The sequence below is a fragment of the Antedon bifida genome, chromosome 7 (genome assembly GCF_963402885.1).
Source record: "Antedon bifida chromosome 7, ecAntBifi1.1, whole genome shotgun sequence".
Lineage (NCBI taxonomy): Eukaryota > Metazoa > Echinodermata > Crinoidea > Comatulida > Antedonidae > Antedon > Antedon bifida.
Window position 1 is genome coordinate 8,511,958 of NC_136232.1, and position 20,864 is coordinate 8,532,821.

The 20,864-nt window shown below is 32.0% G+C and overlaps 1 protein-coding gene across 2 annotated transcripts; it reads right to left on the reverse strand.

Annotated features, from left to right (window-relative positions):
• Window positions 1-1,664: 1,664 nt before the first annotated feature.
• LOC144849043 (apoptosis inhibitor 5-like) lies at window positions 1,665-20,787 on the reverse strand. 2 transcript variants are annotated; one of them, XM_078706000.1, is made up of 13 exons: window positions 20,603-20,787; window positions 20,099-20,260; window positions 18,833-18,998; window positions 18,141-18,292; window positions 17,631-17,771; window positions 17,195-17,260; window positions 13,113-13,301; window positions 12,261-12,445; window positions 11,865-12,015; window positions 10,341-10,438; window positions 9,837-10,027; window positions 7,756-9,586; window positions 1,665-1,854 (listed from the first exon to the last, which is right to left on the reverse strand). In XM_078706000.1, the coding sequence occupies exons 1-12, from the start codon at window positions 20,669-20,671 to the stop codon at window positions 9,516-9,518; spliced, it is 1,641 nt and encodes a 546-aa protein (XP_078562126.1). In that variant the 5' UTR covers window positions 20,672-20,787; the 3' UTR covers window positions 1,665-1,854; window positions 7,756-9,515. The 2 variants fall into 2 exon arrangements, with proteins under 2 accessions (XP_078562126.1, XP_078562124.1); XM_078705998.1 differs by having other exon boundaries at window positions 9,834-10,027.
• Window positions 20,788-20,864: the final 77 nt, after the last annotated feature.

Consider the following 20,864-nt stretch of genomic DNA (forward strand, 5'->3'; position numbering starts at 1 on the left):
TTTGAATTATTGTATATAATATATGTTACACTTGTAGGCAAAGGCAGTTTTTGTTTTAGTTTTCGTAGTTTTAAATCATTTTAACAATTTTTCAAATAGTGGCTAAAGAAGGCTAAACACCATTTTGGATAATAATTACCGAGGATAGGTATTGCCTTTAAATAAGACTGGGTAGAAGGAACTTAAATTAAACTTCACAGGCTATGTAGAAGCAACTAATTCCTTCTAGTAGAAGTATGTGTAAAAAATAAAATCTTTTACCACAAAATCAGCTTTAAGATCTGCTTGTTCAATGGCAATGTTCACCAGCTGTTGACGACCAAGAAGGGTCTGCATCGTTGATAAACTTGATAAAAGCTTCATAAAGACTACAACTCATCACCATAACATCATGTAAGATTTATCCAAAAAAAAACAATTAGTAAAGACAGAAACATTAACATTTGAGTAACTACATTGCACCCATAGGAGTTAAAACAGGAACTTACTTCTTTTGATTTTTCAGTGATTTGTTCTTCAACATCTTTTGTTATTATATCTGGTCCTAAATATTTGACCTTTGTACTCAAGAACTTGATGACACGGTCACGAACAAGATCTCCCGATTGAATTTGGGCAAGTAGTCCTTCTAAAGCACCTGCTCAAAATCATAGCATTTATTATAAAATATGAATATTTAAACCAATAGATGCACACATCATCTAATTTCAACTACCACCACCATATGCACTTGTTTGTGTTCATTTCAAGACTGTAAGCAGCTTTAGTTTTATCATACTAATGAAGATGCGTTAAACGTGTCAAAAATTCAAGTTTATTATTAAAGTTCAAGTTTGTTAAGAATTTTTGTAATATCAGCCATCAACGTTTGTCAATTTTTACTGGAGAAACCAGGACAAATTATTTTCTGGACCATGTACACAGACATTTAGATATTAAACCTTATTCAATTTTAATACTTAATTTTGTAGTGAGGGTCATCTCCTATTTTACAAAATTACTTTAAATTAGAGTGAGGATTGTAACTTAACAAGCCAGCCATGAGATTCACAGAAATCACGATGTAATTTCAGTTACTAATTTTAAATCTTTTAAGCACAATGGTATTCTTAGAATAGAAACTAAAATAAAAATGAACCATAAATAATATTGAGTTTAAAATGTTCTGATTATAATGCTGATCCTACATTCATAAACCAATAAAACTGAACTATGTTATCGACTTTATTTTCAAAACATAAAAAGGAATTATCACAAATAATTTAGAAACATTATTACATTATTGATGATTACTTTGAGTGTTTACTCATTGCAAAAAACATGAAAACCAAAGAAAAACTATGTTGCTTGCATGTACAGTACTTACTATTATCATACAGACTTGAATATAAGCCCACCCCATGAATAAGGTTTCGCATGGGCTTATATGGGCAACACTTCTGTAGAAGCTACCTCCAAACTTACCTTTTAACAAAATAGAATTCCATCACCTCTTAAAGCGAAAACTCAAGGTAAATAAAAAAAGTTAAGTATAAACTAAATTCTGAATAAAATAATATGTTTCTCATTCTGCTGTTTCCAAAAACAAAGTTCTAAGGTTAAAATAAACTAAAGCTACTAACGCAAACAATTCACTTACCGCCAAACTTGTTTTCTTCCTTCATGTGCAATATAAACAATGAAAAATAATCTTACACAATTCGAGTTATATCTTGCCCTTCGAGGAGAAAGGCTATTGTCAGTTTATCCAGGTAAGCTAGGCACGAAATAAAACACTACACTTTAGTATCAGGTGCTGGGATTCCTTGCATCTACTTACTAGAATCAGCAACGATGACAATGATTTTAATATACCTACCATGCCTTGCAACAGTACAGTATAATTGTTCAAATGTCTTGTCCTTCAAATGCCTACATAACAGTGTGACTTAATATTACTGGGCCATTTTTTGTTTAGATCAAACACATAATGGAAACATAGTTCCATTTTTTATATTACCAGGAAGCTTTTGTAAAGGCCTCTAGGCCTAGCCTTGTGTACAATTGTTTCTGTCCATAAACCTCTCCATAGTTTTTAAGGGTGTATACATCTACCTACCTTTAGTGTCTTTATTTTTGGTTCAAATGTTTTATTTACTCAATAACTAATATGATATATTTATAGTTATACTGTAATAACTTTAAAATTCCTACCATGTCTGTTTACTATAGGATGAATGTAGATTATTTAAAAACTTTAATATTATAAATATAAAATGCACAAACAAAGTAGCCCACTATGAAGTAGCCCACTATGTACAAACATTGCTATACAAACAATACAACAAACTAATTAAACTAAAGAGAAGGTAAAGGTATTTATTTTGGTCTTCAAACTTAACTTGGTACAGAGATTCGATCCCATGCCTATCACATGCTAGTACGATATTATCATTACAGAACTGATGTTTTAACACGTATTGAACTGTGATACATGTATATGTATTGATAATTATTTAACATGGTAAAGTGAACAATTATAATCACATTGAAGTTTGAAAATCCTTAACAAACAAACTATGGTGTGTTTCTATTGTGATGGATTGATTTAGTTAAGTGTTCTGCATCCCAGATTTTGAAATCATCACACCTACAGTAGTTTAGAATACTGCTCTGGACATATATTTTCAACGCAGAAAAACCAACTTTACAACATTTCATTATTGGGAAAGTTAGTTTGAATTCTTGTAACTATAACATTTGAATACAGTACAAGGTATTTACATATGCTTTTTTGTAGATTTAATTTGTATACAAAGTCTCATATACAAACAACCATGATACTGTAGATGGACTTAGTTAGACGTACAGTACTTAGGCATGGCTGGAATTTGAGAACTAGGTACATGTGTATCCTATTTTATTCTCCAGTCTTGTTTCTGAAATATAATCTAAAATATGGTGTGGATATTCAGTTAATAAGTAATTGTTATTTAATGCTCCATATTCATCTAAATTACACATAAAATCCTAATGTAATAACTTTTATTGTGTAGGGTAGAAAGTAACATGGTGAGAATATACAGTTCATAATATTATTATTATTAAACAAAATAATTACAAATTACTATTGCAGGATGGCTAGCAAGGATTTAAGTCTACTTGGAGATATAGATGAGAAAGTACTAGAATGTTCTATTTGTAATGGAAGACTAGAAGACCCAAAATCACTTAGCTGCCTTCATAGTTTCTGTCTGAAGTGTTTGAAGAATTGGGTTCAAACCAATGGCAAGCTAACATGCCCTATTTGTCGCAAAGAGTATCCTATTCCAGTAGGAGGGCTTGAAAAACTTGCACCAAATACACTTCTTAACAACCTCTTGGAAACCATCAAACAACATGAAGTAAAAGATGAGGCTAAAGGCACTGCCTCTCTGTGCCCCTCTCATGCTAAACCATTAGAGATGTATTGTACAAAATGTAAAGTACCAATATGCATAAAATGCACTGCAATGGAACATGCCGCAGGAGATGGAAAACATGAACTAATTAACATTGTAACAGCATTTAATACATTTAAGGAAACATCAGAAGACTTAAAGAAAGCTGCCAATGAATCCATAAGAAGAACAGAAAATGTACTTAAAGTATTGACAAAAAATGCTAAAGAACTAGAAGAAAGTAAAGAGGCAAGTCTCACAGAAATTGATAACCAAGTTCAAGAAATGGTACAAATAATCCAGAAAAAAGGAGACGAAATGAAGAAAAAAGTTGAAGCAAATTATATGGAGGAAAAAAAAGTCAATGACGTACAAATTACAAATTTAACAAAAATCAACTCTGAATTAAACACAATTGTGAGATCCTTACATCAGTTACTAATGAGTGAGCCAGCAACTGCTATGAAATCAAGTGAGATCGTATTAAATAAAATAATGGATGAAATTAATAAATCTGAAGAAATCAAGCAAAAGGACAGCAGACAAATTAACTTCATCAGAAACAAACAGCAAATTGATTTATTGAAAGAAATTTACATTGGAAATGTTACATTCAAACCAGTTATTAGTATTAAAGAAGGGGATATGATGCCCAGGGAAGTATCAAAGTGTGATGACGACATTGGAAATGTTGTATTCAAACCACTTACTATCAAAGTAGAGGGTAAGCCTACAGGAGTAGCAAAGTGTGATGATGATTGCTTGCTGGTTTCATTTCTCACAAATGAAATTCACAAGTACAACCAATCAAGAGAATGTACAAGCAAGGTTACACTACCAGAAGGTGTGAGAGTAAACAGAATGTACAGAATGAAGAATGGCAACATAGCATTCAGTGATATTGGTAATACATGCATACAACTATGTGATATGAATGGTCATGTGATCAAATCCATTGGTAAGGGTGTATTGATGAATCCATGTGGTATTCACATAGATGAGGCAACTAATGTTATATATGTACCAAATGGAAACAATGGATGTGTGTTGATGTTTGACATTAATAGTGGTAAGCAGTTGAAGAAGATAGGATCACAAAATGAAGAACATGTATACATTGATGTTGCACTTACAAAAACTGGTAAAGTACTTGTAGCAGATGCAAGACAGCATCAAGTATTATTGTATGATGACAAAGGCACATCAATGAAAGTACTCATCAATGAAGGAGTTGAAGATGGTAATGTGAGGTACCCATATGGAGTTGTAGTTGATGAGGATGATAACATCATCATAGCAAGTGTTGACAAACTACAACTATTCAGTAGTGATGGACATTTTATCAAAAGAATTGATAAAATAGAAGATGGAATTAGTGTACCAAAGCAGTTATGTATTATTTCTGATAACTCATGTATGGTTGCTGTAGCAAACTACATTATAAAGACGATCAAAATATTTAATTATTAGAAGATGGAATTAGTGTACCACTTCAGTTATGTATCATTTCATATAACCCATGTATGGTTGCTGTAGCAAATGAGGGTAACAACACAATCCGAATATTTAATTATTAATGTATAAAATATATCATTAAAGAAACAAAGTTGAATAAAAGATAAATTAATCCAAATTATCGATTAATTAGTTTATTAATTTATTATCTTAATTACACAAATCTTACAATTTAAAAATAATCTTCAAATAACTAACTATTAATAAAGATTTGTTAATTACGCAGATGTGAAAAGGGTATAATACTACTTTGTATATACTTAATTGAATGATCTGTTTAAACTTGTTGCCTGATTAATTGTTTATCAGAGTCTGATAATATATATTATATACCACACCTTTCAATTTACGGCATTTGATTGGATAATCGCCAGTCTATAGTTATTGCCTTGCCCCGAACTACACCCCTCCGCTAAATTTGCACAGCCCTCTATATAAACTTTGTATAATCTTTGCAGCTTTTAATGGAGCTATTTTAAATTTTATTGCACGTTTATTGAACTTTAACTAGTTAACTTTAACCAGGTTAATTGACCTTTGACTAAGTTAACTTTAACCAGGTTAATTGACCTTTGACTAAGTTAACTTTAACCAGGTTAATTGACCTTTGACTAAGTTAACTTTAACTTTGACTAGTTGATTTTAACCAGGTTAATTTTAAACTATTCATATTATTTAGTTAAAAAAATTGCACTTACTGAAAAAAATGGCAGAGCCTGGTGCACATGGTAGGCTTAAATTTTTCAAATTTAGTTGTAAAAAAATTAACTAAAACATCATATTTTATGCATATTATATAGTATTTGTAGACTCTGAATTCACTTTGATTCATTAAAAAAATAAGCATCCTCGTACGATTCTGGTTTTAATTAGGTATTTTTAGTTTATCTTTTGAACTTCGCTAACCTACAGTAAGACTTAGCCTAGGCAAACACAGAATCTTTTCAAACACGCCCACCAAGCCCACGTCTAACAAGGTCTGCTGACTATGTCTCGAAACAATTGTCACACTCTGTTTTTTTACCATCCCCTTTGTCTACCGTAAAGTTGGATGCTATAAAACAACTTGTAATAAATCACCTCTTAAACAATTTAATAGATTTTATAAAGCTAACATTTGTTTACATACATTGTTGAGAATAGATATTTCCTTTAAATAAGACTGACTGGGTAGAAGGAACTTCAATGAAACTTCACAGGCTATGTAGGAGCAACTAGCAGAAGAACTGGAGGCTTGGAACAGTATTCCTATGGGTACAAAAATAAACTTCTTTACCACAAAATCTGCTTTAAGATCTGCTTGTTCAATGGCAATGTTCACCAGCTGTTGACGACCAAGAAGGGTCTGCATCGTTGATAAACTTGATAACAGCTTCATAAAGGCTACGAACTCATCGTCTGTCACGTCATGTAAGATCTATTAAAAGAAAAAATTAGTAGAGACAGAAACATTAACATTTGAATAACTACATTGCAACCCTAGGAGCTAAAACAGGAACTTACTTCTTTTGATTTTTCAATGATCTGTTCTTCAACATCTTTTGTTATTATATCTGGTCCTAATGATTTCACCTTTGTGCTCAATAACTTGATGGCACGATCACAAATAAGATCTTGAATTTGGACAAATAGTCCTCCTAAAGCACCTACTCAAAATCATAACATTTATTATAAAATATTTAAACCAATAGATGCACACATCATCTAATTTGAACTACCACCACCATGTGCATTTGTTTGTGTTCATTTCAAGTCCGTAAGCAGCTGTAGTTTTATTATACTAATGAAGATGCGTTAAACGTGTCAAAAATTCAAGGTATGTGCTGTAAGTTTGTTTAAAAAACACTTTGTTTGTCAATTATTACTGGAGAAACCAGGACAAATTATTTTCTGGATGATGTACAGAGACAGAGATATTAAACCTTATTCAAATGTAATACTTAATTTTAGTGATATGAGGGTCATCTCCTATTTTACAAAGAGTGAGGATTGTAAGCCATAAATCACGATATTATTTAAGTTACTAATTTTAAATCTTTTAAGCACAATGGTATTCTTAGAATAGAAACTCAGATATAAATGAACCATAAATAATATTGAGTTTAAAATGTTCTGATTATAATGCTGACCCAAGTTAATAAAAAGGCTACATTCATAAACCAATAAAACTGAACTATATTATCGACTTTATTTTCAAAACACCAAAGCATAAAAAGGAATTAACACAAATAATTAAGAAAAATTACATTATCGATCATTTACTCATTGCAAAAAACATGAAAACCAAAAAAAAGCTATGTTGCTTGCGTGTACAGTACTTACTATTTTCATACAGACTTGAATATAATCCCACCCCCTGAAAAAGGTTTCCCGTGGGCTTATATGGGCAACACTTTACTGTAGAAGCTACCTCAAAACTTACCTTTCTATAAAATAGAATTCCATCACCTCTTAAAGCTAAAACTCAGGGTAAATAAAAAAAGTATAAACTAAATTCTGAATAAAATAATATGTTTCTCATTCTGCTGTTTCCAAAAACAAAGTTCAAAGGTTAAAAAAAACCAAAGCTACTAATGCAAACAATTCACTTACCGCCAAACTTGTTTTCTTCAGTGTATCTTCATGTGCAATATAAACAATGAAAAATAATCTTACACAATTCGAGTTATATCTCGCTCTTCGAGGAAAAAGGCTATTGTCAGTTTATCCAGGTAAGCTAGGCACGGAATAAAACACTACACTTTAGTATCAGGTGCTGGGATTTCTTGCATCTACTTACTAGAATCAGCAACGATGACAATGATTTCAATATATACAGTACTTACCATGCCTTGCAACAGTACAGTATAATTGTTGAAAATTTACTTTAACAAATTGTACTTACCTATGTCATAGATTTACTCCATGAAAATCTAGCTGTATGCTTACTTACAAACAAATCAGTTGACTGAAAAAATGATTACAAGGTGCAGATGTCTGTCTACTAAAGATAGTAACAACAGGCTTTAAAGCAATTCTACCTTTACAAATATTACATAATAGTTGAGGTCACCTAAACAGAAAAAACTAACAAAAAACTAATATTTCCCTTCCCATTTACAATATTCTTTGTCGCTCACCTGGTGTAAATATTTCTATAGGCTGCCTTTATTAACACCATGACCTATACCTGCTTGTTGTTCAGGATAATACTTCAATGTACAGTGTATTTCACACATGCACAACCAACATATAAAGTGTAGCTACTTACCGTTGTATGGCAAAGATGCAATCTGTTGTTACTATAATACATGAAGTCATCATATTACATGTTATGTCTATTACTTCTGGTTATCTAAACATGGTACATTTCATACAAGTTAAGGAATATAAATATCTCAAATATGTTGATAAATATTTATGAGCAACTAGACAAAAAGAAATATTATTTGCACACAATGTAATTTGTTCCTGTGGTCTTGTAGGGTAAAAGCCAAATCAATTAATGATTCACATTTTGAATATAATATCCACTGTGTATCAAATATGTATGTTGTTAAATGTTTGACTATTGTCTGTACAATTAGTTTACTTTGTGTCTAGTTGATCCAATCAGAGTCTCACAACCAACATCGTACTCACAATTACGAGTCAGAATGGAATATTATGATCACCGAGTCGACGCTGGATCCAATCACGTCCAAAACACTTTGCTGGATCTAAAGTAGCATTGTGATTTTACACAGGAGTTGATGTTGATAGGAGAACAGCCCATCTTTTACACATTCTATCATTTGTGTTGTTTGTTTACAGTATGTGATATGTTTCAAAACTAGTATGCTTTTCAAACATGTCTAAGCTAGCGTAAGGATACATAAATCTATAAATTGAGTTCAACAATAGTATGTATACATTTGTGTTTGCAAAACAGTCTAGTAAAAGTATTATCAGTACTAAAGTAGTTCCTTAAAAAACTAAATTCTCAACAATCTACCAGTAACATAGGTGAATATTTTAACACTTTGTACATACAAAAAAAACTTAATTGAAATACTGAAATGTTTTGGTAAATTGTTTCAGTATAAAAACATCAGCTTGTAAATGATATAGCAAAATCAAAGCAACATTGCAAACTCATGTGGAAACATGGTTTGTTAAAAATGTCAGCTGATTGTCAACATTTTAATTACAAAATCATAACAATTCAAATAATTTTTATTACCTTATATACAATTGGTTAACTACAGAGAATCGATTCATTTTTACATTATTTTTCTGGGTAATAACACTATTAACAATAACAACTATTGAATGATCAAGGGATACTGTATTCAATTTTAGAAAAGGCAATAAAAAAGGTATTAATACTTTACATAAAAATAAGTAAATTAACAACTGAAGATTTACTTATCAGGAGAACAAGATAACAATCAATCTTTTACTGGAAATACCAAAATCTATTTTATGTTTTGAAAAAGTTAACAATCTTAAGGTTGACTTTATATAAATCTGTCACTTGTATTACTGTGAACTTTGACCGACAGAGTGACTGACAATAGTAGTAGGATCTGGAAATATTCTCATTTCTTTCTGTTGCGACATTCAAAAACGATTTCCACGGCCACGTCCTTTTGACCATCCACGACCTCGGAATCCACCTCGACGTTGCTGTCCTGTAAAACATCATAATGTAAAAAAAGTTAGATAATAAATGTTAACAGGAAATATAGATTAATCTCTAAAGCTTTGTCAATACTATCAAATTTGATATGCCCATATATGGACTTGATGATGCCATATCACTACCATATTTGGGCATATCACTACCATATTTGGGCATGTCACCCTTTTTTTGTCAAACTAGTTTGATAGTGTGGACAGAGCTTTAGAGTAAACCAATTTTAGAAAAGATTTATTTACCACCTCCAGTGAAATTATTTCCGTAATTTGCATCTCCTCCGATCGGGGCATTACCAGCTTTTGCGCTATAGCGCCCTCCAGGTGGATGGTACACTCCACGAGCTCCTCGCTGTTTATTGCCACCACCTACTGTTGGTTTTTTAGCAGGTCCTGACTCCGAAAATGTGATTGGGGTGATGTTACCTCTCTTTACACTAGAGTAAATAAAACACAAAATTAAATTTAATTTAAATAATATAAAAGTCTTTCAATTATGTGTGACCAAATCTATGTCTACACTATCAAACTTTATGTGACAAAACAAAAATGTGTGCATATGTCATTACTAACATATTTATGGGCACATCACATTTTTTTGTCACATAAAGTTTTTATAATGTGGACAGAGCTTAAATTATGAGACACAATTTGTTCACATATTGTCATGCAAATGTTCCCTTATCCCACATGTGAAAACCTAAAAGTTAATATATTATTATTCTATATTAGGCGATCATATTCATATACCTTTGTTGTTGTTGTGTTTGTTCTGTTGTAGCTTTCTGGATCGGTTTCCATGACAATGTAATGATGCATCCGTAGCCTGGCGGGTTACGGAACAAGTCCTTAAGTGTAAACAAAAATAAACAATGAATATTTAGTATTTTAAGTGATCATTTGTTTAACAAAAAACATTGAGAGGCTGTATCTGCCCCTCTCATTGATAAAAAAAACCACCTCAAAACAATATGGTAGTCAAGAATCACAATGCTTGGATGCATCAATATGTCAGAGTTTCATACGAGACAAGGCAGTTGGCAATGCAAAGATTACAAATGCACAATGAGCATACCATACCTTAATTAAAGCATTGATATTGGTTGTTATCTTAAGAGCGACAACTTTGATCTTATTCTCATCAATTTGAGACCATAATTGAGTTTCTAGAGCAAGCGGTTGTCGAGGGGTGTCTAGAAAACTCAGATCTCAGATATATCTGAGTTTTCTAGATCAAGGAAACTCAGATATCTGACTTTTCTAGATCTAGAAAACTCAGATATCAAGATCTGAGTTTTCTAGTTCCAAAATGGAACTAGAAAACCCAGATCATCAAATGGATCGTTCCATTATTATCAGAGGGTAGCTTGTTTGAAATACTACAGTATTATACGTTTTCTTACTAATAATAATAATTATTGTAACTTGTAGTAGCGGCCTATGTTAAATCATAAAGAAATACAATATACACCTTTTAAAATGTAGGCCTAGCTTAGATAAGCAAACTCAATTCAAGACTCAACGTGTGGGCGCTATCGCGATGTATCGCTAAGAGTAGGCCTGGCCCGGCTATAAGTGGTCAACTCGTACCAAAAATAACTCGTATCTATTCCCAACTTGGCTAACTCGTACCTCAACCAACTCGTACCCACACCAACTCGTACATACCTAAGCCTACATTTTAACGGTAACATGCACTGTATTTTCTTTATGATTTAAGACGTAGGCCGCTTCTACATGTTACAATATTAGTAAGAAAACGTACACAGTAATCAGTTTCAATAACACTCTAATATTTCAAATGACCTACCTTCTGATTAATAATGGAATGATCCAAATGACCTACCAACCAATCATATGATGATCTGAGTTTTCTAGATCCATTCTGGAACTAGAAAACTCAGATATTGATATCTGAGTTTTCTAGATCTAGAAAAGTCAGATATCTGAGTTTTCTAGATCTAGAAAAGTCAGATATCTGACTTATCTAGATCTAGAAAAGTCAGATATATCTGAGATCTGAGTTTTCTAGATCTGAGTTTTCTAGACACCCGTTGTCGAGATATATGTTATAGACAGCCATTTTGAAAAAGCACCTCCGCAAGGTGAAAAACGCATCTTCAAGTTGAAATTTATTTCTTATGATGTTATTGACCACATGAAAGTGAAAAATTAAACTTGGCCAAATCGCATAAAGTAAATGACAAATGCTGCCTGACTAACAAGGCAGTTGGCAATGCAAAGATTACAAAATGCACAATGAGTGTGCCATACCTTAATTAAAGCATTGATATTGGTCGTTATCTTAAGAGCGACAACTTTGATCTTATTCTCGTCAGATTTTAATACATCTCCTGTTTTATCTCGCAGGTCTGCCCTTAGCTGTTTCATGTAAACTTGGTTACCACGTGCAAAATACTGTAATCTGTAAAAACAATAAAAAAATATAATTTAATGATTTATTGAATATCTTTTTCTGAATTTTTAAATTAGGCAATTACAATGTCACATAATTGGGAAAAACAAATTTTTTTGTTGTTGTTTATTTTGTCTTATGACCTATATCTTTTATTCAATCAATAATTAGAAAAATAAAACCCTTTTGGATCAATATGCAAACAAATAATATGCATTCATTCTGAAGTGCAAAATTTAATTCTGTCCATGTACCTTAGACGGAAGTCTTTCAAACGATCAAGATTTTCTTCAGCAGTGAAGAAGTCTGGACACTTCTTACCCATCTGGTGAAGAGTGTACATTAAACATTCTACGATTGAAAATTGTAATTTAGGTTCATCGTTATCTTTGCCGTTCTCTCCTTCCTCAACTTCAGCTGGCGGAAGCGGCATATACTCCTAGAAAATAAATTATTTAATAATTGTGAATGAAGCAGAAGATACAAAGTTTCTTCAACCAGAAAAAATCCTTAATCTATTCTTCCGTCTTCCCTGATTAAACTGTTGTATAAGAAACAGCTGCTGTATACAAGCTGCTCTGTCTACACTATCAAACTTTATGTGAAAAAATAATGTGATGTGCCCTGTATATGGACATGATGATGTCATATTACTACCATATTTGGGCATATCACTAACATATTTAGGCATATCACTGCCATACTTGGGCACATCACATTTATTTGTCACATAAAGTTTGATATTGTAGACAGAGCTTTTGTCAGGAATTTGTTTTTTAACAAAGGGTTAGGCCTATTAAAATACTTTCAAGTTCGTTGAAAAGAACCCTCAAACACCCTCTGGCTAAGTATGCTATGAAAATGAACAACGTACTACACAATTACCTACACTGCACTTATCTTTATTGTACAAGACATTCCATTATTTTGTAAAATAGAATCTATTGCCATAGCACTGGAATAGTTCCTAGTAGATTGTTCACACAACTTTGTACAACAAAGTGGAAATACGTGTTCTGTCTCTTTTTGGCGTTACCCATTATTTTAAAGTGGAAATGTCCAGATATTTTTTTCAGTTTTAAAAGATGAACATCATTCTTTCTTACCAGCAATGCATTGTGAACCTTCTCTAAGCACCCTCTGTCTTCGTAATCTCCACAGTGTGTAGACATCTCAGCTAATAACTTTAATACTTCCAACTTTACATTTGTGCCTTCTGGTCCCGCCAGCTCGCTGAGGAATGGGACGACATGGTTTGAAATGTGTTCTATAAACTTTGTTGAATGTACATTTTTCTAGAAAAAAAAAGAAAAGAATTTTTAGCTTAAAATGGTAAAAGTGATAATTTGTGAATAGGCCACTCTTGTAGCTAGATCCACTTTCGTACGCACTTTCAGGTCCAGAGAATTTGACATCAGAAATTGGTTATGAAAATGTGACAAAAGGTCATAGTGTAAATTGGTATATGGACAATACAATAGGTTCTTAAATTTAATTATTCAGAATGTATACATTCATGTACAGTCTAATTGTGATATATTATGTACTCATATAGTATAAGGCCTGAGTATTTGCTTCAATGAACAATTATAATCATATTCAACTTGTTAAAACCATTGTTAAACAAATCATGCTGCTATATAAATAATTTATAGTCCATGAACAAACTATGGTGCTTCTTTGTGGTAGACTGCTTCAGTTCAGTGATTCAGTTAATTGTTTCCTGATTTCGCAATAGTCAAACCTAGTTTAGTAGACAGCTCCAATAACAATTAGACATTTCAAGGTGGAAAAAACAACTTTATTTAATTACTGGAAAAAGATTTTGTTTTAAAATTTCAGCTGCACAAGTACAGTACAAGGTATTTAATAACATATAAATTTAATCTATAATCTATACAAATAGCCAATGATATTATTGATAGATTTTTGGCGAGGCTGGAGTAAATCATTATTAATATATACAATTATAACTACTATTGCAGGATGGCTAGCAAGAATTTAAGTCTACTTGAAGATATAGATGAGAAAGTACTAGAATGTTCTATCTGTAATGGAAGGCTAGAAGACCCAAAATCACTTAGCTGCATTCATAGTTTCTGCCTCAAGTGTTTGGAGAATTGGGTTCAAACCAACAGTGGCAAGCTAACATGCCCTATTTGTCGCAAAGAGTATCCTATTCCAGTAGGAGGGCTTCAAAAACTTGCACCAAATACAATTCTTAACAACCTCTTAGAAACCATAAAACAACATGAAGTGAAAGATGAGGTTAAAGGCACTGCCTCTCTGTGCGCCTCTCATGCTAAACCATTAGAGATGTATTGCACAAAATGTAAAGTACCAATATGCATAGAATGCACTGAAATAGAACATGCCGCAGGGGATAGAAAACATGAACTAATTAACATTGCAACAGCATTTAATACGTTTAAGAAAACATCAGAAGACTTGAAGAAAGCTGCCAATGAATCCATAAAAAAAACAGAAAATGTACTTAAAGTAATCACAAAGAATGATGAAGAACTAGAGGAAAGTAAAGAGGCAAGTCTCACAGATATTGATAACCAAGTTCAAGAAATGGTACAAGTAATCCAGAAAAAAGGAGATGAAATGAGAAAAAAAGTTAAAGCAAATTATATGGAGGAAAAAAAAGTCAATGATGTACAAATTACAAATTTAACAAAAATCATCTCTGAATTAAACATAATTGTGAATTCCCTAAATCAGTTACTAATGAGTGAGCCATCAATTGCTATGAAATCAAGTGAGATTATATTAAATAAAATGATGGATGAAATTAATAAATCTGAAGAAATCAAGCAAAAGGACAGCAGACAAATAACCTTCATCAGAAACAAACAGTCAATTGATTTATTGAAAGAAAATGACATTGGAAATATTGTATTCAAGCCACCTACTATCAAAGTAGAGGGTAAGCCTACAGGAGTAGCAAAGTGTGATGATGATTGCTTGCTGGTTTCATTTCTCACAAATGAAATTCACAAGTACAACCAATCAGGAGAATGTACAAGCAAGGTTACACTACCAGTAGGTGTGATGGTTCACAGAATGTACAGAATGAAGAATGGCAACATAGCATTCAGTGATCGAGGTAATAAATGCATTCAAGTATGCGATGTGAATGGTCATGTTTTTAAATGCATTGGTAAGGGTGTATTGAAGAATACATGGGGTATTCAAATAGATGAGGCAACTAATGTTATATATGTAGCAGATGCAGGAAATGGATGTGTGTTCATGTTTAACATTAATAGTGGTAAGAAGTTGAAGAAGATTGGTTCACAAAATGAAGAACATGAATACCTTGATGTTGCACTTACAAAAGCAGGGAAAGTACTTGTAGCAGATAAAAGAAACCACCAAGTATTATTGTATGATGACAAGGACAAGTCACTGAAAGTACTCATCAATAGAGGAGGTGAGGATGGTAAGGTGATGTGGCCAGGTGGAGTTGTAGTTGATGAGGATGATAACATCATCATAGCAAGTATTGACAAACTACAACTATTCAGTAGTGATGGACATTTTATCAAAAGAATTTATAAACAAGAAGATGAAATTTGTGTACCACATCAGTTATGTATCATTTCTCATAAGCCATGTATGGTTGCTGTTACAAATCGGGGTGACAGCAAAATAAAAATATTCAATTATTAATGTATAAAATATATCATTAAATTGAAGAAACAAAGTTCAATCAAAAATCAATTACATTAATCCAAATTATCTATTAATTAGTTTATTAATTTATTATCTTAATGACACAAATCTTACAATTTAAAAAGAATCTTCATATAAATTAAAAAGATTTGATAATTAAAAATAAAACCTAAAAAATAACCAATATTATTTTAAAAATTTCATATGAGGCGAAACTTATGATGGTTGAATTACTTGTGTTTTTCTTTAACTACTGTATAATTTAAACTATTGTATATAATACTATAATTGTGTCATCAAAAATAAATGTTTTTTTGAGTTTTGCAAATGTTAACACTGTTGTAGAAAAACTGTAAAATCTAAGTAAACACAGAAATGAAGAAATCAGCTGAAATCGAAGATAATAAGTCTCACTGTTATGTAGGTGTTTGAAGGGACAAGACATTGTGTATACAACTTGTTTGAGTCACAAGAAACTATTCAGTAGTGATCAGATGGATATTTTATCAAAAGAATTGATCAACAAGAAGATGGAATTAGTTTTCCACAGCAGTTATGTATCATTTCTCATAACCGACATATTGTTGCTGTAGCAAATTACTGGGACAACACAATCAAAATATTAAATTAATAATTAAAGCATTTTGAATTGATGTTTTTCGCATACAGGGCTAATTGAATGATTTATTTAATCCTTGTATTTTTAGAGTAATACCCTTTCACATCTGCAAAATGTAACAACCAACCAAGTTGGCATAGTGTGAAAAAGGCCTGTTCTTTTCTTCCGAGATGTCTTGAGTTTGTACTGCGAATGTGTTGCCCTGGAATCACAGTACAATAATTAAATAGCGCGCCCAGCTATGCAATGACAATACTTTCTCCCGAGACTTCTCCGGGTTCGCATATGCGTGTAATAAATTGGGGTATCAAACCTGGTTACAACTAGTAACAATTTACGCAGATGTGAAAAGGGTATAATACTACTTTGTATATATTTTATTGAATGACCTGTTTAATTGTTTATCAGAGTCCGATAATATATATTATATACCGGCACCAATTCACGGCATTTGATTGGATAATCATCAGTCTACAGTTATTGCCCCGAACTACACAGGTTAATTGAACTTTAACTAGTCAACTTTAACCAGGTTAATTGAACTTTGACTAGTCAACTTTAACCAGGTTAATTGAACTTTGACTAGTCAACTTTAACCAGGTTAATTGAACTTTACCTAGCTAACTTTAACCAGGTTGATTGAACTTTGACTAGTTAACTTTAACCAGGTTAATTGAACTTTAACTAGTCAACTTTAACCAGGTTAATTGAACTTTGACTAGTCAACTTTAACCAGGTTAATTGAACTTTAAATAGTTAACTTTAACCAGGTTAATTGAACTTTAACTAGTCAACTTTAACCAGGTTAATTGAACTTTGACTAGCTAACTTTAACCAGATTAATTTTCAACTATTCATATTATTTAATGTTAAAAGAATTGCACTTACTGAAAAAAATGGCAGAGCCTGTTTTATACACTGGGTTAACTTGTCAACACAATCTGGATCAGATGGCTAAAAACAGAACATTATGTTTAATATAAGTTAACATATATGAACATTTATTTTACACATTATCATATATATATATATATATATTGGAATATAATTGAACAGCTGTTGTCATCACAAAGATAACAACAATTGTTTTTATTAGATCTATTAAAAATGAATAATGAGGCATCAATTTGGAAAATTGTTTAGATACATTGTTGTTACAAAAATGAAATAGTGACTAAGGAAGGCTAAACACCATTTTGGATGATAAGTACCGAGGATAGGTATTGCCTTTAAATAAGACTGGGCAGAAGAAACTTCACAGGCTATGTAGGAGCAATTAATTTCTTCATAGTATTTCTATGGGTACAAAAATAAAATCGTTTACCACAAAATCTGCTTTAAGATCTGCTTGTTCAATGGCAATGTTCACCAGCTGTTGACGACCAAGAAGAGTCTGCATCGTTGATAAACTTGATAACAGCTTCATAAAGGCTACAAACTCATCGCCTGTCACGTCATGTAAGATCTAAAGTATTTCAGACAAGCAACAAATTAGAATTGAGAATTAGATACTGCATGATATATTGCATCCTACACTATCAAACTTTATGTGAAAAAAAAATTGGCGGTACCCATATATGGACATGATGTCATATCACTAACATATTTGGGCATATCACTAACATATTTGGGCATATCACTAACATATTTGGGCATATCACTACCATATTTGGGCATATCACCACCATATTTGGGATATCACCACCATATTTGGGCACATCACTAGTTTGACAGTATAGACAGAGCTTTATTAATTATAATATTAAATTTGATTTTAAAGTTAAATAGTAAACGTCTTTTAATTCATTAAATTGCCTGTTGAAACAAATGTTACCTCTTTTGATTTTTCAATGATCTGTTCTTCAACATCTTTTGTTATTATATCTGGTCCCAATGATTTGACCTTTGTACTCAAGAATTTGATGGCACGGTCACGAACAAGATCTTCTCCCGATTGAATTTGGGCAAATAGTCCTCCTAAAGCACCTGCTCAAAATCATAACATTTATTATAAAATATGAATATTTAAACCAATAGATGCACTGATTATGTTGAAATAACATAGAATAAAACTATATTTCAAAATAACCACCTCTAATTATTTGGAGTTTTATACTATGTTATGAATATTTAAATCTTAAATACCTTAACCCAGACACTATTTAAATCTGATCAAATTTTATGAACCAATGGACTAGTTGTTGTAAATGTTACTAGCCTACCCATTTTACTAGCCCAGACACTAAAATCAACTACAATAAGATGTTGAAGGTACAGAGCTTGTGTTGTAGTAAGTACTGCCGTGTCTAAAAGAAATAAAGTGGTGCGGTGAACGCAATTAACTTAGGGAACAATCTCTGTGCCGACTGTTCAAAAGGCATCTGTCAGGTTGAATCCTTACCAACCATACTGGTAGCTACGGCTCCACTAGCTAATAACAAGGGAGATAGACTGGCTAGCTCTAGTGGTTGAAGCTGGGCTAACATTGACTAATCCCCAAGAAAACATTATTTTCTTTTTTCTTACCTTTAGCATCTAACTTAAAGACTGCAATGAATGCATTTTGTACGCAGTTGAACTCTGCCTGATCCTCCGATTGAAGAAGTTGCGTGAGAACGTCTGCAATACGAGGGAGATGATCTGGAGCATCTTTACACAGGTTTGGCAGTTCCTTTATTGCTTGTCTACGCAACTAGAGAAAAGAAAAAGTGAAGTAGTTCTCTTTATTGAATAAAGTAGTACTGTATACTGGTTCTGGTACAGTGCTTTTTAATATATTGAAAGCATACTGTAAAGCAATAGAAAATAATATTGTTTATATGTAGTAAGAAAGAATCGTGTCATTCTTCATTCCTCAACAGTATTTCAAATTCGATACAAACCATCCAAGTCCAAATCCTCTCAAAAGCTGTGCATGAACTGGTACAGTCTAAGCATGTACTTATTAACTACATATATGTACTATTACACTAATACATGTCACTCACAATTCACTCCACAATTGTGAACATTTTTAGCGTGGTGCTACAGGACTTTTTTTTTTTTTTTTTTGTAATGTTGTAAGATTCACCAAAATTGACTGTTACTGCATTTATGTAAATTTGACGAATTTTTAACAGGGAAAAAAGTATACATATTACTGCACAAGTCTTTGAAAATCAGTAAAATTCCTCATTCAGTAAAAACATTATGAAAAATGCTTTAGTACAACTTTAAGAGATTTACAGCTAAGGACAAATAATGGGGTTATTATCAATTTTGCAGAGGTTTATATTTTATTTTTTGTTTTGGCTAAAGATACGGTACCATATCCATACTTCTAAAAACTATAGGTACAGTAATTATAGAGGGCGCTATGTAAGACAGATGTTAATCAAATAGGTTATTGCAATGGTCTTCAGCAAGTCAGCTGTATGGCTTAGTGGGCTTGTGATGAGGCTCTGGCTTAAGGAGTTAGAGGTTCGATTCTCTACTTGATGTCTTTTTTTTTTAGTTTTTAATTTAAGAGAGATTATTTAGAGGGTTAGGTTTTTAATATTTAGGATCGAGTTTTTAATATTTAGGATCAAGTTTTAATATTTAGGAACAAGTTTTATATTTAGGAACGAGTTTTATATTTAGGAACGAGTTTTATATTTAGGAACGAGTTTTAGGAATGCAATTTATCATTACCGTATTTTTAGAAGTATGGATACGGTACCATATCTTTTTTAGTCACAGCGTTTATTTTTTTAAATTAAAACTGTATAACTTAGCTACCCTTTAAACCTAAGAATGTTTTTTGTAGCTTACAAGTCCATCATCATCCTCACAAAGGTCTAGCTGGGCATCGATAACTTGCTCAGCCTCCGACAAAAAGTATTTGAAAAATTTCGGTATAAATTGGGCTGCCAGTCGTTTTTCTTTTTGACCACCTTGCGATGCACTTAGAATATTTGCATATGCCTCTTTGTGCTGTGTTTAAAATAGAAGAAAATATAAAACAATAATATATTAATAATTAAAACCATAATAATTAAAATAATAAAGTTCATGAAATTAAAAATATTAAATAATTATATTTAAACTTATCATTTATACACCAAAAAAATATATCATGATCAAATTATAATAAAAATTGTGAGAAATAAACCAATTTAAAGTTACAATATTAAAGCTAGGCCCAGAGATGCTAATACGCCTTGTAGATGCTATAGACCGAAGTCGGTTTTTGCCCTGACCAATAAACATCGGCAAACCAATACAAAATGCATTTTTGGGCCTAACGTACATTCATTTATTTTATTAAATACCTACCTCCGAAGCATTTTCTTTTGCATCAGCAAGGACTCCATAATCTTTATAAAGTTGTTCTACGTCCACCATTATGGAATAGTCTACTTAAGGTAATAAAAGTACTAAACTGTTATGTTAATTTTAATGAAACCTGAAGAAAAGTTAAGAACCCACGCGTCAGTTTTTGCAGTTCGCGAAGCAACATAATTTCGGATCCGTTGTATGATGTAAGGTTGGGGGCGCTAAATATCAAGAGAAAATAAAATACAAACACCCGAACATA

What these genes read in the sequence shown, in the direction of transcription:
- LOC144849043 (XM_078705998.1), bottom strand. Translation starts at nt 20,671, where the DNA reads ATGGTGGACGTAGAACAACTTTATAAAGATTATGGAGTCCTTGCTGAT. An exon ending in CAAAAGAAAATGCTTCGGAG is followed by an intron (nt 20,261 to 20,602) that starts GTAGGTATTTAA and finishes TTTTAAACACAG; the next exon opens with CACAAAGAGGCATATGCAAA. An exon ending in CTTTAAGTTAGATGCTAAAG is followed by an intron (nt 18,293 to 18,832) that starts GTAAGAAAAAAG and finishes GATTTTGAGCAG; the next exon opens with GTGCTTTAGGAGGACTATTT.